We start from the raw sequence: 21,751 nt of genomic DNA on the forward strand, positions 1-21,751 counted from the left end.
CGCTCCGTACACACGGCTCCGCTCCGTACACACACACATGGCTCCGCTCCGTACACACACACACGGCTCCGCTCCGTACACACACACAGCTCTGCTCCGTACACATATGGCTCCGCTCCGTACACACACACGGCTCCGCTCCGTACACACACACAGCTCTGCTCCGTACACACATGGCTCCGCTCCGTACACACATGGCTCCGCTCCGTACACACATGGCTCCGCTCCGTACACACATGGCTCCGCTCCGTACACACACACATGGCTCCGCTCCGTACACACACACACGGCTCCGCTCCGTACACACACACAGCTCTGCTCCGTACACATATGGCTCCGCTCCGTACACACACACGGCTCCGCTCCGTACACACACACAGCTCTGCTCCGTACACATATGGCTCCGCTCCGTACACACACACGGCTCCGCTCCGTACACACACACAGCTCTGCTCCGTACACACATGGCTCCGCTCCGTACACACACGGCTCCGCTCCGTACACACATGGCTCCGCTCCGTACACACACACGGCTCCGCTCCGTACACACACACGGCTCCGCTCCGTATACACACACGGCTCCGCTCCGTACACACACACGGCTCCGCTCCGTACACCTAGTACACACATGGCTCTGCTACATCCACACAAACCACTCCTGACCCTTACCCTCGTCCAGCACCGAGCACCATGACAATCAGCAGAGTCCTGCACTACACAGAAGCCCTTCATCATGTGACTCCTGACTCCTCCCCCCCGTGACCTCATCACAGGTCCTGTGAGCACAGAGCTGCACAAGCAATAGCTGTGGTGTGCGGCTCTCTGCGGTGGAGGGGCTCTGCTCAGCTGCGGGACAAGTGCAGTCCCACCCGAGCCTCCTTGGACCGCCGCATCATCAGGCGGCCCGCTGGCGCCCCCCTGTCGGCTGCGCCCGGGGCACATGCCCCGGCTGCCCCCCCCTGGATACGCCACTGCGTTTGTCACTCATCTTTGATCATGTGTTTTGCACAGTAGTGTTATGATCAGTCACTTTTTACTGATGGAATTTTTCAGAAACCACACACCTTACAACACAAAGCTGTGCACTGCAGAGACTTCAGGATTCTCCATCTGCTTTCACTGTAATATGGCTGGGATTCTTGTAACAGCACACACCTCTGCCTGCCTGTCTCTAACTCTCTCCTCCAGACAGTCAGGTACCGTCCGTCACTATAACACACTGAACACTGGGCAGGATGCCAATAAAGATGGAAGAAGACAGTGCATGAGGACAAGTGAAACCTGAGCTGTGACTGGCTGCTCTGTGGTCACATGTTCTGCCTTCATTTACATCCTGCTTCTGTATTGGCCGGGTGAATGAGATAACACTGTGCTCCTACAGGACTTTCAGCAGCAGCTTTCCTCTCTCCCCCTCCAGCACACAGTCTCTCCTGGCTCCTCTCCTCCTCCACCACCACCAGGCTGAGGGAAGGGAGGAGAGCAGAGAGCCTCTAGATAACAAGCGGCTCACTGATAGGTGCCGGCTCATATCGTTCACAGTGAAGAGCCGGCTCTTTGAGTCTCACTAGTGTGCAGCTGTGCGGCGCTCAGGATGGCGGCGGGTCCGGGCTCCGCGCTGAGGGTCGGGTGTATCGGGGCCGGGCGGATGGCGCGGGGCGTGCTGGGCGGCCTCCTCATCAGCGGTAACTGGAGCCGAGCCTGCGGCCTCAGCGCCTCCCTCCGCCCTCTCTAGGAATAATCATTACTCCTTGTGTTTCTAGGGAAAGTTCCAGCGCAGAACATCAGTGTGAGCGCCCCGAGCGACAGCAACCTGCACTACTTCCGGGTGAGCATGCGCACTGCCCGCGACATTAACCCCTTCCCACCACTCGCAGGTTGCATTTTTTATATTGCATTTTTTTCCCCAAATCTTCTACGTTCTGGTATTGTCTGCAGCGCTGACGTCACATCAGTGGTGCTGCAGCTAATCATTAGCTCACTGATTGGCTGCAGTGACGATGGTTAGCTCACTGATTGGCTGCAGCGCTGACATCACATCAATGGTGCTCAGTTCATCGTTAGCTCACTGATTGTCTGCAGCGCTGATGTCACATCAATGGTGCTGCAGCTAATCGTTAGCTCACTGATTGTCTGCAGTTCTGACGTCACATTGGTGCTCCGCTAATCGTTAGCTCACTGATTGGCTGCAGCGCTGACATCACATCAATGGTGCTCAGTTCATCGTTAGCTCACTGATTGTCTGCAGCGCTGATGTCACATCAATGGTGCTTCAGCTAATCGTTAGCTTACTGATTGCCTGCAGCGCTGATGTGACGTCAGTGGTGCTGCAGCTAATCGTTAGCTCACTGATTGCCTGCAGCACTGACGTCACATCAATGGTGCTGCAGCTAATCATTAGCTAAGATTGCCAGTAGCGCTGATGTCACATCAATGGTGCTGCAGCTAATCTTTAGCTCTCTGATTGCCTGCAGCGCTGATGTCACATCAATGGTGCTGCAGCTAATTGTTAGCTCACTTATTGCCAGTAGGGCTGATGACACATCAATGGTGCTGCAGCTAATCATTAGCTCACTGATTGCCTGCAGCGCTGATGACACATCAATGGTGAGGCAGCTAATCATTAGCTCACTGATTGCCTGCAGTGCTGATGTCACATCAATGGTGCTGTGGCTAATCGTTAGCTCACCGATTGCCTGCAGCGCTGATGTCACATCAGTGGTGAGGTAGCTAATCGTTAGCTCACTGATTGGCTGCAGTGCTGATGTCACATCAGTGGTGAGGCAGCTAATCGTTAGCTCACCGATTGCCTGCAGTGCTGATGTCACATCAGTGGTGAGGCAGCTAATCGTTAGGTCATTGATTGGCTGCAGCGCTGTTGATGCGATAACGGCCTGGTGCGTCTCTTCTGCAGGATCATGGCTGTCACACAACCCACTCCAACATCACGGTGCTGTACGAGGCGAGGGTCATCTTTCTGGCCACCAAGCCGCACATCGTCCCGCAGGTCCTGGTGGAGATCTCCTCGGCCGTCACCCCCGATCACATCATCGTGTCGATGGCGGCCGGCGTGTCGCTGCAGACTCTGGAGAAGGTAAGTCCGGGGCACGAGGTGCTCCAGCTGCTGGATGATTCTGACCCTGCGGCGGCTGCATCCTGAGCGTTAGGGGAGGCCGCTCACCACTGTGTGCACAGGACCGACAACCCATCATTGTGTCTGCAGCTGGTTCCCGATGGGGTCCGGATTCTCCGCATGTGCCCCAATCTGCCGTGTGTCATCCAGGAGGGGGCCGTGGTGTTCTCCCGGGGGTCCTGTGCCGGCCAGGAGGAGGCGGACATGCTGAAGGATCTCCTGTCCGTGTGCGGGATGTGTGAGGAGGTGCCTGAGTCCTACATGGATATCCACACCGGGATCAGCGGCAGCGGTGTGGCCTATGTGAGTATAACGGGGAGCAGCGGTACCGCGCCACCTACTGGTGACTGCATACACTACATATAAACGTCTGTGCCCCCCACATCCACCTCCCGGAGCTTCTCTGTCCTCATCAGACATTAACCCTTTGCCACCCTTAGACGTATAGTTACTAGAGATGAGCGAATTTGATCGGGTCAGGGCTTATTCGGCCAGCTATGGCGCTTACTGAATAAGCTGCAGAGGGAACCCGGATACCTGGAGCGCTCTCGCTAATCAGCTCTGCGGCTGCATGTGTTGCGGCTATGTCCGCTGTTACAGCACCTGCATGGAGAACCTGTGTGTTGGGCTCTCCATGCATGTGCTGTCACACAGCCGCGACACATGCAGCTGCGGAGCTGATTAGCGAGAGCGCTCCAGGTATCCGGGTTCCCTCTGCAGCTTGTTCGGTAAGTGCTATAGCTGGCCGAATAAGCAGGGATCCGATTAAATTCGCTCATCTCTAATAGTTAAGTCTAAAGTGGGCTCCCCCTGTTTGCGAGCTCCGGTGATGACCCCGCAGCTTTACCGGCACATGTCAGCTGATTTCATTAGCTGACATGTGCCCCCAACAGCTGCGGATGGAATCGAGATCCACCCGCGTCTGTTAACATGTTAAATGTGCCGCCATCAATCTCTGACATCGGTAGTTAACATGCTTTCGCCAGAAGCGTGTCACTAATCCCACCCATCGGCGCCCGTGTCACATGACCGGGGGTCGCCGATGGTTTGGAATGACAATCCAGGGTCTGCAGGAGACCCCTGTGGTTGTCATTGCCGGATTGCTCATAGCAAGTGAGCATTTCTGCTATACAGAGCAGGGCTTTTTTTGCAATTTCACCGCACTTGGAATTTTTTTCCCGTTTTTTAGTACACGATATGGTAAAAACAATGATTTTGTTCAAAAGTACAACTCGTCCTGCAAAAAACAAGCCCTCACATGGCCAAATTGATGAAAAAATAAAAAAAGTTATGGCTCTAAAAAGAAAACGGGCTGCAGCGTGAAGGGGTTAATATGGAGTCGCCCCTAGGCAGATATAATGGCTGCCACTCTTCTGGGAACGCTTTATACAAGATTTTGGAGGCGTCTGTGATGAGTTTTGCCCCTTCTTCCATAGCATTTGTTGTCCTTGCTCTGTGCGGCGGCTCATGTCCCCCCTCCATATCTGTATGGGGCTTGTGCACTGGGGGACAGATAAGGGTCTTCCCCAAACTGCTGATGCTTTAAAGTGAACCTGTCAGCAGTTTTGACCGATAAAAGATACGGCCATCACCTTTCAGGGTTTACATACAGCATTCTATAATACTGTGTATCTGCCCCCAACCCGACGTGGAAGAACTGAAAAACAAGTTTTATTATACTCACCTGCGGGGCGGTCCGGTCCAATGGGTGTCGCTGGTCTTGGTCCGGTGCCTTCCATCTTATGATGGCCATCCTCCTGCTTGCTTCTTGTGGATGACGCGAGCCTGCATCATCCACACAGGCTCCCCGCATCGCGCTCCTTTCTGGCACCTGCGCACTGCAGTCCTCAACAGGACAGAGACGTACCCCTGTGCATTCAGACCCTTTGCTCAGACCCTCGTATTTAAGTCACATGTTGTCCATTTCCTTGTGATCCTCCTTGAGATGGTTCTGCTCCTTCATTGGAGTCCAGCTGTGTGTAATTAAACTGATAGGACTTGATTTGGAAAGGCGCACACCTGTCTATATAAGACCTCACAGCTCACAGTGCATATCAGACCAAATCATGAGGCCAAAGGAACCGGCCGAGGAGCTCAGAGACAGAATTGTGGCAAGGCACAGATCAGGCCAAGGTTACCACAGAATTTCTGCAGTACTCAAGGATCCTAAGCACAGTGGCCTCCATAATCCTTAAATGGAAGAAGTTTGGGACCACCAGAAGTCTTCCTAGAACTGGCCGTCCAGACAAACTGAGCAATCGTGGTAGAAGAGCCTTGGTGAGAGAGGTAAAGAAGAACCCCAAGATCACCGTGGCTGAGCTCCAGAGATGCAGTAGGGAGATGGGAGTAAGTTCCACAAAGCCAACTATCACTGCAGCCTCCACCAGTCGGGCCTTTATGGCAGAATGGCCGACGGAAGCCTCTCCTCAGTGCAAAACATATGAAAGCCGCATAGAGTTTGCTAAAGAACACATAAAGGACTCCCAGACTATGATAAATAATATTCTCTGTCCTGATGAGACGAAGATAGACCTTTTTGGTGATAATTCTAAGCGGTATGTGTGGAGAAAACCAGGCACTGCTCATCACCTGCCCAATACAATCCCCACAGTGTAACATGGTGGAGGCAGCATCATGCTATGGAGGTGTTTATCAGCTGCAGGGACAGGATGACTGGATGTACTTGGCTACATTCATGTTTCCTTCAATGACAGAGATATCCTGGATGAAAACCTCTTCCAGAGTGCTCTGGACCTCAGACATGGCTGAAGGTTCACCTTCCAAGACACTGACCCTAAGCACACAGCTAAAATAACAAAGGAGTGGCTTCAGAACGACTCTGTGACCATTCCTGACCGGCCCAGCCAGAGACCAGACCTAAACCCAACTGAGCATCTCTGGAGAGACCTGAAAATGGCGTCCACCAACGTTCACCATCCAACCTGACGAACTGGAGAGGATCTGCAAGGAAGAATGGCTGAGGATCCCCAAATCCAGGGGTGAAAAACTTGTTGCATCATTCCCAAGAAGACTCATGGCTGTACGAGCTCAAAAGGGGCTTCTACTCAGTACTAAGCAAAGGGGCTGAAGACTTATGACCATGGGAGATCGTAGGTTTTTTTTTTTTATTACATTTGCAAAAATTTCTACATTTGTTTTTTTTTTCAGTCAAGATGGGGTGCAGAGTGAACATTAATGAGGGAAAAAAAGAACTTTTTTTAATTTTACCAAATGGCTGCAATGAAACAAAGAGTGAAACATTTAAAGGGGTCTGAAAACTTTCCGTACCCGCTGTAAACCCTGAAAGGTGATGGTCGAATCTTATATCGGCCAAAACTCATGACGGGCTCAGTTTAATTGTCCATGTTGTTTGGTGCTGAAGATTAATTTTTCCCATCACTGGAGCTGAGGGTCCGCGGCCGCCCCCTGATAACGAGACCATAGCATTATCCTCCACCATCTGTACAGGGACACAATGCAGTCAGGGGGAAATGTTCTGGAATCGCCAAACCCAGACTCCTCCATCATCCGCAAATAGAGAAGTGCGATCCGTCACTGCACAGAACCCTTCTCCTCCGGAGTCCAGTGGTGGCTGCTTTACACCGCTCCATCAGACAATCAGCATTGTGCTAAGTGATGTACGGCTGCTTGGCTATGAAGCTCTCTGAGGGGGTGCTGACTCTGGAGTTATGGGGTGAGCAGAGTGGTGGTGACTTTTCTGCCCTCAGCACTTGGCCCCCGCTCTGTAATGTTACGGGGTCTCGACTTTGAGTTGCTGCGGTTCCTTCCACTTCTCTGTAATGTCACTCGCAGGTGATGGGGGAAGATTCAGGAGGGAGAAATGTCATGGACGGACTTGTTCCCCGGTATCAGGAGCTCTGCCCCACTGGCTGCTCTGTCACATGGTAGTAATGGCAGGCGGCATGGCGGGGGGCCGACACCGGGAAGATGGACTGGATATTCTATACGGGGGGCAATGGGGAACAGATGTTATACATTGGGGGTCAGTGGGACTGAAGAAGAATCTCGAGTTCACTGACTTCTCTCCTTAGCGCCATTGCACCCTCCCTCCCGCACTGACTTTACTGCACTGATCTCTTGCAGGTCTACCTCTTTGCGGAGGCGTTAGTGGAAGGTGCGGTTAAGATGGGAATGCCCAGCGCCATATCGAGCCGCGTCGCTGCCCAGACTCTGCTGGTGAGTTGATGAATCCTTGCCACATTCTCCATTACCTGCGGCGCTGGTTTTCTTATGGTAAGCTATAGCTCTGTTCATCCTGAGCTTCCTGGTTCGTGCAGTGAATGTCAATTCTTTGTATTTTAGGGAGCTGCTAAGATGATACTAGAGACGGGCGAGCACCCAGCAAAGCTTCGCTACGACGTCTGCACCCCCGGCGGGACCACCATATATGGGCTCCACGAACTGGAGAAGGGGGGTCTGAAAGCTGCAGTGATGAACGCTGTGGAGGCTGCAACAAAAAGAGCGAGAGAGCTGGACAAGCACTAGAAATGGCAGCGATGCCAATCACATACCGGGCGCGGGGACCAAAGGAACTTAATTCAGGCTGCTCCAGTTCCCAGGCATGCACCGTATGGCGCTCCACATGGCGGGGTGCACCGTCTCCCAGAAGTGCTCCTGTAAGGTGCTCTGTCTTCCAGGACATTTCTGGTACGCAGCTCCTGTGCTGGAGTGGCCTCTGTATTATGAGCATCATCTGCCACTTCAGTGAATAGAAATATCCGTAGTCTTCTTCCAGTCCAGCTCACACAGCTGCTGCCTTGTTACACTGGATGTGAATGTTTCCCCTCGGTGCTGACACTTGGGATTTTCTTGTCGCTTTTGCTGATATTGTAGGAGCCGTGAGCAAATTTCTGACGTGTTCTTACAAGACCTTCTTGTCCTGACCTGTTTAATAAAAGCAGAGGCGCCATTGCATCTGTGTTGTATGAGGACTGCGCCCCGAGTCCTGCTTCGCCCCGAGTCCTGCCGCTCCCTGCATCGCCCCGAGTCCTGCTTCGCCCCGAGTCCTGCCGCTCCCTGCGTCGCCCCGAGTCCTGCGTCGCCCCGAGTCCTGCTTTGCCCCGAGTCCTGCCGCTCCCTGCATCGCCCCGAGTCCTGCTACTCCTTGCATTGCCCCGAGTCCTGCTTTGCCCCGAGTCCTGCCGCTCCCTGCATCACCCCGAGTCCTGCTTTGCCCCGAGTCCTGCCGCTCCCTGCATCGCCCCGAGTCCTGCTTCGCCCCGAGTCCTGCCGCTCTCTGCATCGCCCCGAGTCCTGCTTCGCCCCGAGTCCTGCCGCTCCCTGCATCGCCCCGAGTCCTGCTTCGCCCCGAGTCCTGCTGCTCCCTGCGTTGCCCCGAGTCCTGCTTCGCCCCGAGTCCTGCCGCTCCCTGCGTCGCCCCGAGTCCTGCTACTCCTTGCGTTGCCCCGAGTCCTGCTTCGCCCCGAGTCCTGCCGCTCCCTGCGTCGCCCCGAGTCCTGCGTCGCCCCGAGTCCTGCTACTCCTTGCATTGCCCCGAGTCCTGCTTTGCCCCGAGTCCTGCCGCTCCCTGCATCGCCCCGAGTCCTGCTTCGCCCCGAGTCCTGCTACTCCTTGCATTGCCCCGAGTCCTGCTTCGCCCCGAGTCCTGCCGCTCCCTGCGTCGCCCCGAGTCCTGCGTCGCCCCGAGTCCTGTCGCTCCCTGCGTCGCCCCGAGTCCTGCCGCTCCCTGCGTCGCCCCGAGTCCTGCCGCTCCCTGCGTCGCCCCGAGTCCTGCTGTTCCCCGTGTCCTGCCGCTCCCTGTGTCGCCCCGAGTCCTGCTGCTCCCTGCATCACCCCGAGTCCTGCTTCGCCCCGAGTCCTGCCGCTCCCTGCATCGCCCCGAGTCCTGCTTCGCCCCGAGTCCTGCCGCTCCCTGCATCGCCCCGAGTCCTGCTTCGCCCCGAGTCCTGCCGCTCCCTGCGTCGCCCCGAGTCCTGCGTCGCCCCGAGTCCTGCTACTCCTTGCATTGCACCGAGTCCTGCTTTGCCCCGAGTCCTGCCGCTCCCTGCATCGCCCCGAGTCCTGCTTCGCCCCGAGTCCTGCTACTCCTTGCATTGCCCCGAGTCCTGCTTCGCCCCGAGTCCTGCCGCTCCCTGCGTCGCCCCGAGTCCTGCGTCGCCCCGAGTCCTGCCGCTCCCTGCGTCGCCCCGAGTCCTGCCGCTCCCTGCGTCGCCCCGAGTCCTGCCGCTCCCTGCGTCGCCCCGAGTCCTGCCGCTCCCTGCATCGCCCCGAGTCCTGCTGTTCCCCGTCCTCCTGCCGCTCCCTGTGTCGCCCCGAGTCCTGCTGCTCCCTGCATCACCCCGAGGCCTGCTGCTCCCCAAGTCCTCCTGTTCCCCGCATCCTGCTGCTCCCCACAAGCCTGTACATCCCCACATTGGAGTCTGCCCCATCCGCATCGTACCACATGTGTATATAATGTGCTCACAGTGAGCAGAGCAGAACCTGCCTCCCCGGCATGCAGTGCGGCCACACGCTGTGCATTATGGGATGTGTATGCAGACTATAGACTGCCAGTAACCTGGAGCTTGTTGACATCACATTGTAGGGAATTGCTATTGAACCAGTTTCCTGACACTGGCGGTTCTCTCTGCCCTATAGGAATCTGATGTAGCTTTCCACTGGATTCCTGTCTGCCATTCCCTCTATGTATATAGTATATACACTGATCTCCACGCCCATGTTGTAGACAGTAAAAAGTATTTACTATTATTTCCTTTGGTCGGACACTAAGGCTATGTTCTCTAGGGGTTTTTGTTTTACTGCAGCCAAAACCTGCTCTCTTGGCAGTAAAAATGCTGCATTCACAATGCCTGATTGTGGCATTTTTTTCCCAACTTTTTTTTTGAGTGCAGAATACATGTGCTTACTATGCATGTTTAATAAAGTTTGTTTAATTCACCAAAAACAGAACGAGAAACGCGACAAAAATGCAGCAAAATGTTTGTTGCGAGTTTTGAAGTTAATTTATTTTTATTGCTTTCTATAGCTGGAAAAATACTGTAAAAACTCTGAAAGAATTGACACTGCAAATTTCAAATACGATGCAATTCAGTCAGGAAAATGAAGAATGTGAGAGATCTCTGAAATCTCACAGCTGGTACTGTAAACAGCAGCTTTTAATTTGTATTAAATTGCTGCAAAACCGCTGCATGTGGACAGAGTGTTAGTCTCCTCACTACGCAGCGTAGCTTCATATATGGAGGTCGTCTGGTGGTCACCTGAGCTGTTTGACATAGTGATAATATTTAAGATAGAATATAACATAAGAAACTACCAAGAAGATAAAAATAATTTATTACAGAACTCGTCACTTCTGACAAATGTGTAAAGTGCCAGTTTGGGGACTGGTTTAAAAAAAAAAAAAAAAGACAGCTTTGTAGCAATTCACAATATGGGACATGTGCGGAGACAAGGTAGGAGGGCGCGATATGGGACGTGTAAGGAGATATTGTATGATGGTGCGATATGGGACGTGTGAGGAGATATTGTATGATGGTGCGATATGGGACGTGTGAGGAGATATGTAAAAGTGCGCGATATGGGACGTGTGAGGAGACATTGTAGGAGGGCACGATATGGGACGTGCGGAGTCATGGTAGGAGGGCGCGATATGGGACGTGTATGGAGATATTGTAGGAGGGCGCGATATGGGACGTGTGAGGAGATGTAGGAGGGTGCGATATGGGACGTGTGAGGAGATGTAGGAGGGTGCGATATGGGATGTGTGGAGATTGTAGGAGGGCGCAATATGGGACATGTGAGGAGATATTGTAGGAGGAAGCGATGTGGGACATGTGAGGAGATACAGGAGGGTGCGATATGGGACATGTGGAGATATTGTAGGAGGGCGCGATATCTGACATGTGGAGATATTGTAGGAGGGCGCAATATGAGACGTGTGGAGATATTGTAGGAGGGCGCAATATATGACGTGTGAGGAGATATTGTAGGAGGGCACGATATGAGATGTTCGAGGAGATATTGTAGGAGGGCGCGATATGGGACATGTGAGGAGACATAGGAGGGCATGATATGGGATGTGTGAGGAGATATAGGAGGGCATGATATGGGATGTGTGAGGAGATATAGGAGGGCGCAATATCGGACGTGTGGAGATATTGTAGGAGGGCGCGATATGGGACGTGTGGAGATATTGTAGGAGGGCACGATATGAGACGTGTGGAGATATTGTAGGCAGGCGCGATATGGGACGTGTGGAGATACTGTAGGAGGGTGCGATATGGGACATGTGAGGAGATGTAGGAGGGCACGATATGGGACGTGTGAGGATATGTAGGAGGGCACGATATAGGACGTATGAGGACTTGTAGGAGGGCACGATATGGGACGTGTATGGAGATATGTAGGAGTTCACAATGTGGGATGTGAACGGAGATATGTAAGAGGGCGCAATATGGGACATGTACGGAGATATTGTGGGAAGGTGCGATATGGGACATGTAAGGAGATATCGTAGGAGGGCGTGATGTGGGACATGCGGAGATACTGTAGGAGGGAGCGACATTGGTCGTGTGCGGAAATATGTAGGAGGGTGCGATATGGGACATGTATGGAGATATTGTAGGAGGGCGCGATATGGGACGTGTGAGGAGATATTGTAGGAGGGCGTGATATGGGACGTGTGAGGAGATATTGTATGATGGTGCGATATGGGACGTGTGAGGAGATATGTAAAAGTGCGCGATATGGGACGTGTGAGGAGAAATGTAGGATGGCGTGATATGGGACGTGTGAGGAGACATTGTAGGAGGGCACGATATGGGATGTGCGGAGTCATGGTAGGAGGGCGCGATATGGGACGTGTATGGAGATATTGTAGGAGGGCGCGATATGGGACGTGTGAGGAGATGTAGGAGGGTGCGATATGGGATGTGTGGAGATTGTAGGAGGGCGCAATATGGGACATGTGAGGAGATATTGTAGGAGGAAGCGATGTGGGACATGTGAGGAGATATAGGAGGGCGCGATATGGGACATGTGAGGAGATACAGGAGGGTGCGATATGGGACATGTGGAGATATTGTAGGAGGGCGCGATATCTGACATGTGGAGATATTGTAGGAGGGCGCAATATGAGACGTGTGGAGATATTGTAGGAGGGCGCAATATATGACGTGTGAGGAGATATTGTAGGAGGGCACGATATGAGATGTTCGAGGAGATATTGTAGGAGAGCGCGATATGGGACATGTGAGGAGATATAGGAGGGCATGATATGGGATGTGTGAGGAGATATAGGAGGGCATGATATGGGATGTGTGAGGAGATATAGGAGGGCGCAATATCGGACGTGTGGAGATATTGTAGGAGGGTGCGATATGGGACGTGCGGAGATATTGTAGGAGGGCACGATATGAGACGTGTGGAGATATTGTAGGCAGGCGCGATATAGGACGTGTGGAGATACTGTAGGAGGGTGCGATATGGGACATGTGAGGAGATGTAGGAGGGCACGATATGGGACGTGTGAGGATATGTAGGAGGGCACGATATAGGACGTATGAGGACTTGTAGGAGGGCACGATATGGGACGTGTATGGAGATATGTAGGAGTTCGCAATGTGGGATGTGAACGGAGATATGTAAGAGGGCGCAATATGGGACATGTACGGAGATATTGTGGGAAGGTGCGATATGGGACATGTAAGGAGATATCGTAGGAGGGCGTGATGTGGGACATGCGGAGATACTGTAGGAGGGAGCGACATGGGTCGTGTGCGGAAATATGTAGGAGGGTGTGATATGGGACATGTATGGAGATATTGTAGGAGGGCGCGATATGGGACGTGTGAGGAGATATTGTAGGAGGGCGTGATATGGGACGTGTGAGGAGATATTGTAGGAGGGCGTGAAATGGGACGTGTGAGGCGATATATAGGAGGGCGTGATATGGGACGTGTGAGGATATATGGTAGGAGGGCGCGATATGGGACGTGTATGGAGATATTGTGGGAGGGTGCGATATGGGATGTGAGATGTAGGAGGGTGCGATATGGGACGTGTGAGGAGATATGTAGAAGGGCGTGATATGGGATGTGTGAGGAGATATGTAGAAGAATCTGTCCTGAATGCTGCAGCCAGGATCATATTCCTCACCAACCGTTACACCGATGCCTCTACCCTGTGCCAGTCATTACACTGGCTACCCATCCACTCCAGAATCCAGTACAAAACTACTACCCTCATCCACAAAGCACTCCATGGCTCAGCACCACCCTACATCTCCTCCCTGGTATCAGTCTACCACCCTACCCGTGCCCTCCGCTCCGCTAATGACCTCAGGTTAGCATCCTCAATAATCAGAACCTCCCACTCCCGTCTCCAAGACTTTACACGTGCTGCGCCGATTCTTTGGAATGCACTACCTAGGTTAATACGATTAATCCCCAATCCCCACAGTTTTAAGCGTGCCCTAAAAACTCATTTGTTCAGACTGGCCTACCGCCTCAATGCATTAACCTAACGATCCCTGTGTGGCCTATTTATAATAAAAAAAAAAAAAAAAGGTTCCTCGCATCATGTTCTCATACACTTTATGCAGTATTAGCCCTCTGTGTCTGTACTGCTACATACTTAGGCAGGTAACTGGTTCATGCAGCTTTACATGAACACCTGAGCCTTACACTATAGCTGGTCCGAATAACTAAAGCAATTGTTACCATCCACCTCTCGTGTCTCCCCTTTTCCCCATAGTTTGTAAGCTTGCGAGCAGGGCCCTCACTCCTCCTGGTATCTGTTTTGAACTGTATTTCTGTTATGCTGTAATGTCTATTGTCTGTACAAGTCCCCTCTATAATTTGTAAAGCGCTGCGGAATATGTTGGCGCTATATAAATAAAATTATTATTAGAAGGGCGTGATATGGGACGTGTGAGGATATATGGTAGGAGGGCACGATATGGGACGTGTACGGAGATATGTAGGAGGGCGCAGTGTGGGATGTGAACGGAGATATGTAGGAGGGTGCGATATGGGATATGTATGGAGATATTGTGGGAGGGTGCGATATGGGACATGTAAGGAGATACTGTAGGAGGGCGTGATGTGGGACGTGCAAAGATACTGTAGGAGGGAGCGATATGTGACGTGTGCGGAAAAATGTAGGAGGGTGTGATATGGGACGTGAATGGAGATTGTAGTAGGGCGCGATATGGGATATGTGAGGAGATATTGTAGGAGGGCGTGATGTGGGACATGTGTGGAGATACTGTAGGAGGGAGCGATGTGGGACGTGTACGGAGATATGTAAAAGGGCGCGATATGGGACCTGTGAGGAGATATTGTAGGAGGGCGTGATATGGGACGTGTGAGGAGATATTGTAGGAGGGCGCGATATGGTATGGGTCATGTACAGAGATACTGTAGGATGGAGCAATGTGAGACGTGTATGGAGATATTGTAGGAGGCCCGATATGGGACGTGTGAGGAGATGGAGGGCACAATATGGGACGTGTGAGGAGATGTAGGAGGCCCGATATGGGACGTGTGAGGAGATGTAGGAGAGCACAATATGGGACGTGTGAGGATATGTAGGAGGGCACGATATGGGACGTGTATGGAGATATGTAGGAGTAGTTCGCAATGTGGGATGTGAACGGAGATATGTAAGAGGGCGCAATATGGGACATATACGGAGATATTGTGGGAGGGTGCGATATGGGACGTGTAAGGAGATATTGTAGGAGGGCGTGATGTGGGACGTGCGGAGATACTGTAGGAGGGAGCGACATGGGACGTGTGCGGAAATATGTAGGAGGGTGCGATATGGGATGTGTATGGGGATATTGTAGGAGGGCGCGATATGGGATGTGGAGACAAGATAGGAGGGCGCGATATGGGACGTGTATGGAGATATTGTAGGAGGGTGCAATATGGGACGTGTGGAGACAAGGTAGGAGGGCGCGATATGGGACGTGTATGGAGATATTGTAGGAGGGCGCGATATGGGATGTGTATGGAGATATAATATGGGACGTGTGAGGAGATATGTAGGAGGGCGCGATATGGGACGTGTACAGAGATACTGTAGGAGAGAGCAATGTGGGACCTGTATGGAGATATTGTAGGTCTCAATATGGGACATGTATGTACACGGTGTTCCAAATTATTATGCAAATTGGATTTAAGTTTCATAAAAATTTAATTTTTTTGTTTTTCAAATAAACTCGTGGATGTTATTGTGTGTCAGGGCTCAATGGATCACTGAAATCAGTCTTAAACACGTGATAATTCGTTTTTCAGGTGATTCTAATTAAAGGAAAACTACTTAAAAATGATGTTCCACATTATTAAGCAGGCCACAGTTTTTAAGTAACATGGGAAATAAAAAGGATCTCTCTGCTGCTGAAAAGCATCAACTAGTGCAATGCCTTGGTCAAGGGATGAGAACATGAGTTATTTCCCGAATACTTCAGCGTGATCATCGTACTGTTAAGAGATATGTGGCTGCATCTGAGCACAGACATGTTTGTGCTGATAAAGGCAGAATGAGGAAGGTTTCTGCCAGGCAAGTTCATCGGATTAAGAGACCAGTTGCTAAAAATCCATTACAAACCAGCAAATAGATATTTGAAGCTGATGGTGCCTCTGAGGCTATATTCACACTTTGCGGATTTTGCTGCGGATCCGCAGCGGATTTGACCTCTGCGGATCCGCAGCAGTTTCCCATGAGTTTACATTTCAATGTAAACCTATGGGAAACAAAAAACGCTGTGCACATGCTGCAGAAAAATCCGCGCGGAAACGCTGCGGATTACATTCCGCAGCATGTCACTTCTTTTCTGCAGATTTTCAGCTGCTCCAATAGAAAACTGCAGTTGAAAATCCGCAGAAGAAAACGCAGTAAAAACCGCGATAAATCCGCAGTAAAAAACGCGATGGGTTTTCACTGCGGATTTTGCAATTCCGCTGCGGAAAAATCCGCAGTGGAATCTGCAAAGTGTGCACATAGCCTGAAGTCCCTCGAATCTCAAGGTGTAGGATCCTTCAAAGGCTTGCTTTGGTTCATAAACCTACTATTCAGCCACCCCTGAACAGTGCTCACAAGCCAAAACGGTTGCAGTGGGCCCAGACATACATGAAGACTAATTTTCAAACAGATGAGAACCACTTAATTGACAAATAAGCATGGTAAAAAAAAATTGTTTTATATCATGAAAAATCATAAACTCATGCATTATAATAGCAGGATTTCAGTGACCCATCATCATATGTTAAATACAAACACTGGAGAAAAGGATGATACGCAGGTCTCAATATATAAAAATACCAATTTTTATTAATAAGAATAAAAGGCAAGGATATTAACCCCTTTACCCCCAAGGGTGGTTTGCACGTTAATGACCGGGCCAATTTTTACAATTCTGACCACTGTCCCTTTATGAGGTTATAACTCTGGAACGCTTCAATGGATCCTGGTGATTCTGACATTGTTTTCTCGTGACATATTGTACTTCATGACAATGGTAAAAATTATTTGATAGTACCTGCGTTTATTTGTGAAAAAAACGGAAATTTGGCGAAAATTATGAAAATTTCGCAATTTTCCAACTTTGAATTTTTATGCAATTAAATCACAGAGATATGTCACACAAAATACTTAATAAGTAACATTTCCCACATGTCTACTTTACATCAGCACAATTTTGGAACCAAACTTTTTTTTTGTTAGGGAGTTATAAGGGTTAAAAGTTGACCAGCAATTTCTCATATCTACAACACCATTTTATTTTAGGGACCACATCTCATTTGAAGTCATTTTGAGGGGTCTATATGATAGAAAATACCCAAGTGTGACACCATTCTAAAAACTACACCCCTCAAGGTGCTCAAAACCATATTCAAGAAGTTTATTAACCCTTCTGGTGCTTCACAGGAATTTTTTGAATGTTTAAATAAAAATGAACATTTAACTTTTTTTCACAAAAAATGTAATTCAGCTCCAATTTGTTTTATTTTACCAAGGGTAACAGGAGAAAATGGACCCCAAACATTGTTGTACAATTTGTCCTGAGTATGCCAATACCCCACATGTGGGGGTAAACCACTGTTTGGGCGCATGGCAGAGCTCGGAAGCGAAGGAGTGCCATTTGACTTTTCAATGCAAAATTGACTGGAATTGAGATGGGACGCCATGTTTCGTTTGGAGAGCCCCTGATGTGGCTAAACATTGAAACCCCCCACAAGTGACACCATTTTGGAAAGTAGACCCCCTAAGGAACTTATCTAGAGGTGTGGTGAGCACTTTGACCCAACAAGTGCTTCACAGAAGTTTATAATGTAGAACCGTAAAAATAAAAAATCATATTTTTTCACAAAAATTATCTTTTCGCCCCCAATTTTTTATTTTCCCAAGGGTAAGAGAAGAAATTGGACCCCAAAAGTTGTTGTACAATTTGTCCTGAGTACGCTGATAGCCCATATGTGGGGGTAAACCACTGTTTGGGCGGATGGGAGAGCTCGGAAGGGAAGGAGCGCCGTTTGACTTTTCAATGCAAAATTGACAGCAATTGAGATGGGACATCATGTTGCGTTTGAAGAGCCACTGATGTGCCTAAACATTGAAACCCCCCACAAGTGACACCATTTTGGAAAGTAGACCCCCTAAGGAACTTATCTAGAGGTGTGGTGAGCACTTTGACCCAACAAGTGCTTCACAGAAGTTTATAATGTAGAACCGTAAAAATAAAAAATCATATTTTTTCACAAAAATTATCTTTTTGCCCCCAATTTTTTATTTTCCCAAGGGTAAGAGAAGAAATTGGACCCCAAAAGTTGTTGTACAATTTGTCCTGAGTACGCGGATACCCCATATGTGGGGGTAAACCACTGTTTGGGTGGATGGGAGAGCTCGGAAGGGAAGGAGCGCCGTTTGACTTTTCAAAGCAAAATTGACAGGAATTGAGATGGGACGCCATGTTGCGTTTGAAGAGCCACTGATGTGCCTAAACATTGAAACCCCCCACAAATGACACCATTTTGGAAAGTAGACCCCCTAAGGAACTTATCTAGAGGTGTGGTGAGCACTTTGACCCACCAAGTGCTTCACAGAAGTTTATAATGCAGAGCCGTAAAAATAAAACAAAATTTTTTTCCCACAAAAATTATTTTTTTAGCCCCCAGTTTTGTATTTTCCTGAGGGTAACAGGAGAAATTGGACCCCAAAATTTGTTGCCCAATTTGTCCTGAGTGCGATGATACACCATATGTGGGGGGAACCACTGTTTGGGCACATGGGAGGGCTCAGAAGGGAAGGAGTGCCATTTGAATGCAGACTTAGATGGAATGGTCTGCAGGTGTCACATTGCGTTTGCAGAGCCCCTAATGTACCTAAACAGTAGAAACCCCCCACAAGTGACACCATTTTGGAAAGTAGACCCCCTTAGTAACTTATCTAGATGTGTGCTGAGCGCTTTGACCCACCAAGGGCTTCACAGAAGTTTATAATGGAGAGCCGTAAAAATAAAACAAAAATTTTTTCCCACAAAAATTATTTTTTAGCCCCCAGTTTTGTATTTTTCCGAGGGTAAAAGGAGAAATTCGACCCCACAATTTGTTGTCCAATTTGTCCTGAGTGCGCTGATACCCCATATGTGGGGGGGAACCACTGTTTGGGCGCATGGGAGGGCTCGGAAGGGAAGGAGCTCCATTTGGAATGAGGACTTAGATGGAATGGTCTGCAGGTGTCACATTGCATTTGCAGAGCCCCTAATGTACCTAAACAGTAGAAACCTCCCACAAGTGACACCATTTTGGAAACTAGACCCCCTAAGGAACTCATCTAGATGTGTTGTGATAGCTTTGAACCCCCAAGTGTTTCACTACAGTTTGTAACGCAGAGCCGTGAAAATTAAAAAAAAAAATCTTTCCCCCCAAAATTATTTTTTAGCCCCCAGTTTTGTATTTTCCCGAGGGTAAGAGGAGAAATTCGACCCCAAAAGTTGTTGTCCAATTTGTCCTGAGTACGCTGATACCCCGTATGTTGGGGGAAACCAACGTTTGAGCGCATGGCAGAGCTCGGAAGGGAAGGAGCGCCATTTGGAATGCAGACTTAGATGGAATGGTCTGCAGACGTCACATTGCATTTGCAGAACCCCTAATGTACCTAAACAGTAGAAACCCCCCACAAGTGACCCCATATTGGAAACTAGACCCCCCAGGGAACTAATCTAGATGTGTTGTGAGAACTTTGAACCCCCAAGTGTTTCACTACAGTTTATAACGCAGAGCCGTGAAAATAAAAAATCTTTTTTTTCCCACAAAAAATATGTTTTAGCCCCGAGTTTTGTATTTTCCCAAGGGTAGCAGGAGAAATTGGACCCCAAAAGTTGTTGTCCTATTTGTCCTGAGTACGCTGATACCCCATATGTTGGGGTAAACCCCTGCTTGGGCACACGGGAGAGCTCGGAAGGGAAGAAGCACTGTTTTACTTTTTCAACGCAGAATTGGCTGGAATTGAGATCAGACGCCATGTCGCGTTTGGAGAGCCCCTGATGTGCCTAAACAGTGGAAACCCCCCAATTATAACTGAAACCCTAATCCAAACACATCCCTAACCCTAATCCCAACAGTAACCCTAACCACACCTCTAACCCTGACACACCCCTAACCCTAATCCCAACCCTATTCCCAACCGTAAATGTAATCTAAACCCTAACTGTAACTTTAGCCCCAACCCAAACTGTAGCCCTAGCCCTAACCCTAGCCCTAGCCCTAACCCTAGCCCTAACCCTAACCCTAGCCCTAACCCTAGCCCTAACCCTAGCCCTAACCCTAGCCCTAACCTTAGCCCTAACCCTAGCCCTAACCCTAACCCTAGCCCTAACCCTAGCCCTAACCCTAGCCCTAACCCTAGCCCTAACCCTAGCCCTAACCCTAGCCCTAACTCTAACCCTAGCCCTAATGGGAAAATGGAAATAAATACATTTTTTTAATTTTTCCCTAACTAAGGGGGTGATGAAGGGGGGTTTGATTTACTTTTATAGCGGGTTTTTTAGCGGATTTTTATGATTGGCAGCCGTCACACACTGAAAGACGCTTTTTATTGCAAAAAATATTTTTTGCGTTACCACATTTTGAGAGCTATAATTTTTCTATATTCTGGTCCACAGAGTCATGTGAGGTCTTGGTTTTTGCGGGACGAGTTGATGTTTTTATTGGTAACATTTTCGGGCACGTGACATTTTTTGATCGCTTTTTATTCCGATTTTTGTGAGGCAGAATGACCAAAAACCAGCTATTCATGAATTTCTTTTGGGGGAGGCGTTTATACCGTTCCGCGTTTGGTAAAATTGATGAAGCAGTTTTATTCTTCGGGTCAGTACGATTACAGCGACACCTCATTTATATCATTTTTTTATGTTTTGGCGCTTTTATACGATAAAAACTATTTTATAGAAAAAATAATTATTTTTGCATCGCTTTATTCTCAGGACTATAACTTTTTTATTTTTTTGCTGATGATGCTGTATGGCGGCTCGTTTTTTGCGGGACAAGATGACGTTTTCAGCGGTACCATGGTTAGTTATATCTGTCTTTTTGATCGCGTGTTATTCCACTTTTTGTTCGGCGGTATGATTATCAAGCGTTGTTTTTTGCCTCGTTTTTTTTTTTTTTTTCTTACGGTGTTTACTGAAGGGGTTAACTAGTGGGCCAGTTTTATAGGTCGGGCCGTTACGGACGCGGCGATACTAAATATGTGTACTTTTATTGTTTTGTTTTTTTTATTTAGATAAAGAAATGTATTTATGGGAATAATATTTTTATTTTTTTTTTCATTATTTTGGAATATTTTTTTTTATTTTTTTTTACACATTTGAAATTTTTTTTTTTACTTTTTTACTTTGTCCCAGGGGGGGACATCACAGATCAGTGATCTGACAGTTTGCACAGCACTCTGTCAGATCACTGATCTGATAGGAGTGCAGGCTGCTTCACAGTGCCTGCTCTGAGCAGGCTCTGTGAAGCCACCTCCCTCCCTGCAGGACCCGGATCCGCGGCCATCTTGGATCCGGGGCTGGAGGGAGCAGGGAGGGAGGTGAGACCCTCGCAGCAACGCGATCACATCGCGTTGCTGCGGGGGGCTCAGGGAAGCCCGCAGGGAGCCCCCTCCCTGCGCGGTGCTTCCCTGTACCGCCGGCACATCGCGATCATCTTTGATCGCGGTGTGCCGGGGGTTAATGTGCCGGGGGCGGTCCGTGACCGCTCCTGGCACATAGTGCCGGATGTCAGCTGCGATAAACAGCTGACACCCGGCCGCGATCGGCGGCGCTCCCCCCGTGAGCGCTGCCGATCGCACATGACGTACTATTGCGTCCTTGGGAAGTAAAGCCCACCCCACATGGACGCAATAGTACGTCTAATGGCAGAAAGGGGTTAAGGGATAAGTCACACAGGAATTTTACACAAAAGGGTGCAAACAAAAAGCCACACAGGGACCGAAAATCTGCTGCCAAAAAGATTATAAATCAATAAATTGTATGTGTGAGCTATATTGGACTAAGCTAGTGCACAGTCCTCATATTCACGGTATATTTACCAAGCAATTACCATAATCTTTAACCCAACACATACTATTGAGAAA

General features: G+C 49.6%; 2 protein-coding genes across 2 annotated transcripts; both read left to right on the forward strand.

Moving 5' to 3' along the window:
• The first annotated feature begins 1,457 nt into the window (after positions 1-1,457).
• On the forward strand, positions 1,458-8,063 carry PYCR3 (pyrroline-5-carboxylate reductase 3). Its single transcript, XM_069732026.1, has 6 exons — positions 1,458-1,682; positions 1,761-1,825; positions 2,912-3,091; positions 3,221-3,433; positions 7,235-7,327; positions 7,454-8,063. Exons 1-6 carry the CDS (start codon positions 1,592-1,594, stop codon positions 7,634-7,636), a joined length of 825 nt encoding a protein of 274 aa, XP_069588127.1. The 5' UTR covers positions 1,458-1,591; the 3' UTR covers positions 7,637-8,063.
• Positions 8,064-8,075: 12 nt separating this feature from the next.
• Positions 8,076-9,566, forward strand: LOC138643499 (keratin-associated protein 10-1-like). The gene has a single exon (XM_069732397.1). The coding sequence runs from the start codon at positions 8,076-8,078 to the stop codon at positions 9,564-9,566; it is 1,491 nt and encodes a 496-aa protein (XP_069588498.1).
• The last annotated feature ends 12,185 nt before the right edge of the window (positions 9,567-21,751 follow it).

Source organism: Ranitomeya imitator, chromosome 6 (assembly GCF_032444005.1).
Source record: "Ranitomeya imitator isolate aRanImi1 chromosome 6, aRanImi1.pri, whole genome shotgun sequence".
NCBI classification, from domain to species: domain Eukaryota; kingdom Metazoa; phylum Chordata; class Amphibia; order Anura; family Dendrobatidae; genus Ranitomeya; species Ranitomeya imitator.

Excerpts from the sequence above, each read along its gene's own strand:
- LOC138643499 (XM_069732397.1), top strand. The coding sequence starts at position 8,076 with ATGAGGACTGCGCCCCGAGTCCTGCTTCGCCCCGAGTCCTGCCGCTCC.
- PYCR3 (XM_069732026.1), top strand. The coding sequence starts at position 1,592 with ATGGCGGCGGGTCCGGGCTCCGCGCTGAGGGTCGGGTGTATCGGGGCC. Across the intron at positions 3,092-3,220 it reads CGCTGCAGACTCTGGAGAAG|CTGGTTCCCGATGGGGTCCG; the intron begins GTAAGTCCGGGG and ends TTGTGTCTGCAG. Across the intron at positions 7,328-7,453 it reads TCGCTGCCCAGACTCTGCTG|GGAGCTGCTAAGATGATACT; the intron begins GTGAGTTGATGA and ends TTTGTATTTTAG.